General features: G+C 35.6%; 1 protein-coding gene across 1 annotated transcript in view; it reads right to left on the bottom strand.

The window, feature by feature from the left end:
- AFG1L (AFG1 like ATPase) overlaps nucleotides 1–8259 on the bottom strand; it is a 237281-nt gene that overhangs the window by 143885 nt on the left and 85137 nt on the right. The window contains exon 6 of the mRNA XM_004372445.2: nucleotides 3596–3695. Coding sequence (XP_004372502.1) covers nucleotides 3596–3695 — 100 coding nt within the window. The remainder of the gene's footprint in view (nucleotides 1–3595; nucleotides 3696–8259) is intronic.

Raw genomic sequence — 8259 nt, 5'->3', positions numbered from 1 at the left:
CAGATTTACTAGCCTGACAGAGACTGGAGAAACCCCAAGAGTATGGCCCCTGGACACCCTTTTAGCTCAGTAGTGAAGTCACTCCCAAAGTTCACCATTCACTGGGGGTTGGACAGCCTCATAAAACAAAATGGGACTAATGAGGCACCGCAGTCCAGGAACAAGGACTAGAAGGCAGGAGGGGACAGGAAAGCTGGTGATAGGGAACCCAAGGTTGAGAAGCGACAGTGTTGACATGTCGTGGGGTTGTTAACCATTGTCATAGAGCAATATGTGTATTGTTTAATGAGAAACTATTTGTTCTGCAAATCTTCATCTAAGGTGCAAAAAAAAAAGAATTATCTATGTGAGATCAAATTGACAACAGCAAATCAAAATGTTTGATGGGAAGCCTGGGGGCAGTGAGTTGAAGATAATGGTAATGGAAGAGAGAGTGGTAAGATAAGGGAGAGTAAGGTAAGGGAGGTAAGGTAATGGTAAGGGAGAGTGTTGACATGGGGTTGTTAACCAATGTCATAAAACAATACGTGTACTGACTGTTTAATGAGAAACTAATTTGTTCTGTAAACCTTCATCTAAAGTACAATAAAAAAAAATCTAAAAAAAAACTATCCTTCTTGCCATGTCCATTGCCATCACCCTATACCAGGGTTGCTCAACCTCAGCATTTTGAACATTTTTGGCTAGATAATTCTTTGTTGTGGGGGTAGTTCTGTGCATTAGAGGATGTTCTGACAACATTCCTGGCCTCTACCTATTAGACTCCAGTAGCAACCAAAAATGTTCCCAGATATTGTCAAATGTCCCCTGGAGGGCAAAGTACCTTATATCAATGTGTTGTTGTTGTTGTTAGTTGCTGTTGAGTCAGCTCCTATTCATAGTGATCTTATATATAACAGAACGAAAGTAGTACCACTGCCTTATACCAAGGTATCATTGTTTCTTTCCCAGTATACTGAAATAGTCTCCTAACATGTTTCCCTGCATTCTCCACACTACAAGTGATATTTCTAACTCTGATCTTGTCAATCCCCACTTAAAGCACTTGAATTCAATGGCTTCTCATTTATCTTAGAATAAAGTCCAAACTCTTTACTGTGACTTTACAAGGCCTAGCCGTTACATCTCCAGACTCGTCTTGCACTTCCCTCCATCCTACTTCCCCGCACTCTGTGCACTCCAGCCACACTGGTTACCTTTCCTCAAATGGATCATTCTCCGTGCAGTCACTGGGCTTTCTCTCAACCCTCTGCCAAGAAGTCACCTCCCCCATCTCTTCTAGCATTCTGAGAATAAGTAGGTTCTATTAAATAAATAATACTATCTGGGTGTGTGAATCAAAAGCTGTGAACTGAAATAAAAGATGAATGCATTTTGATGGTTGGAAAAGAGGACATTCTTTATGCAGGACAGCATGGGCAAAGATCAGTGATGACCAACAAGGAGGAAATCTAGAGGACAATGTAAAAAAAGAGTCATAAAACCTAGGGTCTAGTCACAGTTTGCCATTCACTCTCCATGTGATTTGTTTTAAATCTACAAAGAGTAAAATTGACTTTTTTTTGGTGTACTGTTCTATAAGTTTAACACATGTAATACACTACAATCAGGATTCAGAATAGTTCCATTACCCTAAAAAATCTTCTTGTGGGCTCCTTTATAGTCAAATACCTCCCCAGCCCCAACCCCTGGCAACCACTGATCCATTTTCCATCCTATGGTTTTGCCTTTTCCTAATATCCATGTAATCTTGAATTACTAAGAGGAAGACTCTCTGAGTCTTGTTTCCTCACCCATGAAATTACATGTATGTTGAAATTATTTTGTTCTGTAAACCTTCATCTAAAGTGAGAATAGCAGCACAACTGGAAGAACATAATCAACGTAACTGAATTGTACATGTGGAAATTTTTGAAATGGTGTATCTTTGGCTATGTATATTTTCACCAAAAAAAAAAAAAAAGGGGTTCCTCCAAGGCCAAGAAGGGAGCGTGTTGACATGTTGTGGGGTTGTTAACCAATGTCATAAAACAATATGTGTACTGACTGTTTAATGAGAAAATAATTGTTCTGTAAACCTTTACCTAAAGTACAATAAAAATAAAAAAAATAATAGAAATTACATGTATGTCACCTTCTTTATATTAAAATATTAAGTTATTTATGATGACTGTTTATCTGCTGTGGCTAAACCCTTGGTATATGACCAGCATTCCTCTTATGGTTCATTTTAGAAAAGACTTTCTATAGGTTTGTGGCTAATGTCCAATTTTTGCAACTCTGCATCTTGAACTTTCAATCTTCCCCAGAAAAGTAGCTCTACGCCTGACGTCTACACACTACCTTGGTAAGCCTGTAACTTTGTTCACTCCTACAAAGCTGCGAGCTCCAGTAGGCTCCTTAACTTCTCCTTGTGGGTGTCTTTGCTTAGCTTACCACATTTCAGTAGCCTGAGCAGCCAACTGTAATTTTCCCTTCAGCAGTCTTTGTTAGCTAGGGGTTTCTGAGCTTGTTCTAGCACTTTGCTTTTTATGAACATGGCTTGTCGTTGAGTGTTTGAAGGTAATACCGGTAATACCGTTAAGTCAACAAGTCAGCTATAGCAGAGTCAAGCCCCGCCCCCCTCTACCTAAATTCTGAAACATATTCTAGGCGAAAAGAAAGCTTTCAGTAATTATTTTCTGAAAAATGAATAAAGACTTGTTGAAGAACAGGTTGCAATCTGGCTTCTATCTACCCATCTAGGCTTACCTCCAAAAATCGTCCTAGAATACTCTCTTCCCATAGCTCTCCCACCTCCATGAGGCAGAGCCAGCTGCCTAGCTGTCTGCCAGCCCTGTGTGAGTGGCTGTGGGCTCTGAAAAACCTTAGTCATATTGAAATACTCAGCATATAGCACAATAACTGGACTACAGCAAATTCTCCATGGATTTTTTTTAACTGGCAGAACTGATATTTTAAAATCATGCCTTCCATACAGAAAACAAGGGAAACAGACTACTGCCTTCATTTATGTTTTTAAAAAAATTGTTACCATTAAGTCTGCATAAAATATTATTTTTAGTGCCTTAGACCTTCAGCTGACCTCATCATGGGCTAAAAGATATAAGACTTTAAACTTGTTTTTTATCTACATATTACTTGAATTTTAATTCCAAAACACTTTCTTAACAAGCCACAAGTGCTTTTTTAGAAATAATAAATTAAAGTGGAGTATTAGAAATGACTTCTGCAAGAGAGCTTTAATCTTTTTTTTAAAATTTAATTAGAAGTTTTGTCTTTCATTTTATCGAGTTTCTTTTATGGCCCATAAAAAGTAGTTAGAAAGGCCCACACTTTTTGATAACTCACATACAACGTATCTAATATTCAGAGAAAAACGGCAAGTGCACCAAACATGGAAGATCACCTGGATTTAGCTTGCTAAAAACATAAATATTTTTCAAATACAAATACCTACTGATTTTTTCAGATTAATTCAGTTATAAAACTAATGATAAGCAAAGTCACCAGATTTATTAACAAAATTATGGATTTTTAGAAGCTTGTTAGCTTCTGCCTAATTGGATAAGACTAGCACAATGTTTGTCTCTACCTTCCGGTGGCCTGTTGGATGTTGCCACAACGACGACCCCGTTTTTGAACAGATTTTCAAAAAGCTGTTTCAGAATCATGGCATCAGCAATGTCAGTGACCTATGGACAACAACACATTTGTTTTATTTTAATTTCACTTCTGCTTGAACAAATTTGCTAATGGCTCATCTTTTCTATTTTTTTTTTTTTAAGATGGAAGTGAATTCCAAGAGAAAAATTCTAATTATCATCATGAAGAAAAGAGTCGATAATTAAAAGCATGAAAGACTGTACAGCAGTCTTTTAAACTTGACTCTTCTTTTCTGCAAGCCTATCATTTTTACGCAAATTATCAAATGGTTCAATGTTAACTTCTATTATAGAACTACAGGTGGAAAGCATAGTAATTGTCCTAAACATTTAGGAAGTCTAATTAACTAGAACTAACATGACCAACCCCCTCCTCCCACCCCACACCCTCCAAAAAAAAGAAGAGAGAAAATAAAAGAGAAAAAAAATACACAGGCTGTTTGAGATTTCTAATACCTTTCTGGCAAAGGTCCCTGGAAAGGTGACTTTAAATGGTCATGGGACTTTAGAAATAAGGACAAGTAGCCAGTGAGACATAATCAGCTGCTGTTGAAAATAGAATAATATGACATAGATACTATTGTGCAATTGTTGCACAAAACAATTCAACAGATGGCCCATCACAAAAATAAGCAATTTCATTGTTCTTTTTAAGTGCCTTCTATTACTGTCCATGAATAATCAAAAGGCACTGCAGTCACTTCCAGCACAGCCAGCCTCTGCAACCTTCACAAACACAAATATTCCTTCTACAAAAAAACAAAAACAAAAAAAAAATACTTACAAGAATGGTTAGCACAGTGCTTTTTTGCAAAACTAGAAAAGCATAATGCAGATAAAACTATTCCATCTAAGTTAGGTTACAGAGATACATATAACTACTGATCTTTTCAAAAATTATTTTTTAATTCCCACTAAAAAGTAAACTTAATGATAACTTTTAAAAAGCTTTAAAAACTCACAAAGAAATACAGCAATTCAGGAGAGGAGGAAGTTGACTTCAAAACTAAACGTATACTGAAGGTTGCTATTAATCATTCTAACTTCCCCTAAGAATATAATAACATGGGTTTTAGGTACTCCCAATTTTAAAATATTTTGATCCTTTCTTTAACGGCATGTTTCAAATAATCTCATTAAAATATATTTATATATATATATATATATATATATATACATATAAAATTACAAAGTATATCACATTGTTATTTTTAAATCATATTAGAGGACAAAGAAGCTAGTAGAATTCTTTCAGTTAAATCAAAATACTAAAAGTTACCAACCAAACAGCTATAACACAACAAACAACAACAACCTAGGTGACACAGGCCTAGAGCACCTTTCTCTTTACAGCTGACATCCTCCTCAAAAGTTTATTTCCTTCTCACCTGAACAAAACCAAACCAAACCATGAGATGGGGATGTGCAGGTCATTTTTTGCTGTCTCAGGCTATAACTTTTAAATACATTAACAGAAAAAACAACTGACGTTTCCTTGAATTAAAAAGACTTCAGGAACTTCCAAAGTGGTGATTAAAAAGGAAAGTGGTGCTGATATGATTTAATTTGGAGCTTAGATCACTGTCAAATTTTGCTTCCGCAAAAACACTCACAGAGAAGGTCCTTTTCAAACGCTTAAACACCAGTGGCATTTCTGATGAGAGGACAGAGCAAGCTTGCAAATTTTAGAAGCAAATGCATTTTTAAATTGGACTCCCACTATACTGACTTTTAAAAAGAATGGCGTCAATTAAAAGTTACCTAATTTCAGAGAATAAAAATATTCATTTGACTATATCACCGATTTTTTTTTAAAAAATTAAAAATAGCTTTTGTGCCCTAAGGTTCGGAAAAGTGAGGGGCCATTTAGCTAATAACAGAGTGCAAAGGTTTAAACTGAAAGTCGAAGAAAGCAAACAATAAAGGCTTGTGGTTGAGTTATAATTTGTTGCTTTTGTATTACAGAATGCTTTTGCCCTATCAAAGTAAATTAACTTGGAGGAGCTATGGCTAATTAATGAAGCAGGAGTCACTTGGTGTAGCCGGGTGCCAGTGTACACTCTTTTGATCTTGTCCCCGTACTTGTTCAGCTTTGCTGGGGAACGGTAATTTTACAGTATAAGTGAACAGAAGACAATTGGCCACACATTCTTGGAGCGCGGGTTTTTTTCAGCACCCAGCATTTCATTACCACTAGGAACAAAAAATAAAGCTACAGATTACCAGTAAGAGTAGTCTGCTAATAGAGAGTGGAGACATTTCATTAGCATTAAAGAGAAAAGATTTTTTATGACCTAGAGTTGCTTTCCATTATGACTCACTTAAGTAAAAAGGAAAAAAATCTAATGGTTAATTTACATGTGTAAGTGCTTGAGTCTCAGTCATCCACTGATTGGTACAGTGCCATATAATGAGTGACAAACATAAGCATGCATTATCAGTAATTAGTATTAGCACAAAAATAAGCACCTATTTTTTATTAGCAGTTTTTAATAGCTTTCCTGCTTTATAAAAATGGTTAAAACTATTTTTTAAATGATATTGATAGCTTATGGAGGAGAATTTTGTGTGATATTCTGCTCACCAGAATTCTATTTTTTGGACTGTATTAGTAAAACATCTATCCAGTGTACCTAAAAAAGACATGAAGAAATGCATTTTTTTTTTAATTGGTTTCCTCCAGCATTCTAATGTCTTCAGAATCATAAACAGTTTAATAAGAAACATAAATATTCAAAGAGGACATAACGAAGACCCTAAAGAAAACTTTGAGGATAAGCTATTCTTTTATTTCAGCAACTAAAACATAGAAAAACAACCTATGTAGGCACATTCCTCCAGCAAAATAAGAATAGTGTATCAGATACCACAGGTAAAACTGAAGTGTTATACTTAATAAAGATGACCAAGCCAATAAGAAAGACATTCTGCAAATGCAATCTGAATGCTACCAAAACATAATCTTCAAAATCCCTTAACCTCAAGAGCACACACAAAAAAAGCATATCCTTGCGTTTAAGCAGCAATAATTCCCATTCATCTTCCTAGTAAAATAAGTATTATATTAATTAAGACCACCTAAGGTGGTGTAGTGGTTAAGAGCTACAGCTGCTAACCAAAAGGTTGGCAGTTCAAATCTACCAGGCGCTCCTTGGAAACCCTATAGGTCAGTTCTATTCTGTCCTTTAGGGTTGCTATGAGTCAGAATCAACTCGACAGCATCAGGTTTGGTTGTTTTTTTGTAAGGACCAATAATAACTAGCTAAAAATCAAGACTTCTAATCTGATTCAATTTTAAAAGTGAAATGATTGTAGACATCTTGTCATTAAGAATAAAGTGCAGAAAAATTCTTTTCTAATAAATTAGCAACGTATTGTACTAGGCTTAATACATTTAAGGATAATTTTCAGGTTTTCTCATTAAAACATCTACTAAAACCCCACTCAACTCTAGAACTGTATATTTAAACACATAATACAAGACTTCACATGCCAGGGAGGATGTAGGACATAGCTGTTCCTAGCGATTAAGAGCACTGATCCTGGGTTCAAATTATGAGCTATTAGCTATGTGACCTTGGACAAGTTACTTAACCTCTCTGACCCTCAATTTCTTCATCAATATAATGAAGGCAGCAATAATATCTATCTTGCAAAATTGTTATAAGACACATAGTAAATGCTCAAGAAACGTTAACTATGCCTATGTGTGACATGTATGATAGTATAATTCCATATTATTTATATGTATAGCTTTATAGAATTCAGCTGTAGATGGAACTATCCATAGCATAGTACAGTAACTAAGAACACAGGCCCATAGAAAGCTCTCAATAAACAGTAGCTAATTTTATTACAGAATATATACAATAGAGGAAATGTAAGCATTCCAATAAATAAATGGGCAAAGCTTCAGATTGTTCATATAGGGTGGATTTAACTAGTAAGTAAACAAATGTGGAAAAACTTCAACCATATTATCACTTAAAGGAATGCATATTAAAACAATAAGATACCATTTTTCATCTATTAAATTAAATTAAAGAAGTTAACATAATTCACAATATCAACAGGAAAAAATACGGGTTTAGGTTGGAACATATCTTGGGTCCTGTAAATGCTGATTTTGCTCGAGAAATGCTACTGCATATAAAGGGAGTGGGACATAGTTGGGAAACTACTTCAGTAGTTATCATTTGGCACTCGGATTTATTCATTCATTCTCAGGCACTGTTCTAGGCACTTAGGAAACATCAATTAACAAACAAACACCTCTGCCTTCAAGCTTACATTCTTGTAGAGGAATGTAGACAATAAACAATAAACATAATAAATAAGTAAATTATATGTTACAAGGTGATACCTGTTATGGGGATAAAAGGGGAGTATACAGAGCATTGGAAGTGTAGGGGTTAATGGCAAACTGGAATTTTAAACTGATGTCAGGATAAGTCTTGTTAAGAAGGAAATAGTTGTGCAAAGACCTGAAGGAGGGGAGGGGTTAGCCTTAGGGACTGCTGGGGGAAAACGGCTCCATCACACCAAACTTCCAGTGCAAAGGCCTGTTTGTTCCAGCTTGTGTGGATGGGCGGGG

Source organism: Trichechus manatus, unplaced genomic scaffold (genome assembly GCF_000243295.1).
Source record: "Trichechus manatus latirostris isolate Lorelei unplaced genomic scaffold, TriManLat1.0 scaffold00017, whole genome shotgun sequence".
NCBI lineage: Eukaryota > Metazoa > Chordata > Mammalia > Sirenia > Trichechidae > Trichechus > Trichechus manatus.
The sequence above is the reverse complement of the archived record's forward strand: the minus strand, read 5'-3'. Positions and strand labels throughout refer to the sequence as shown.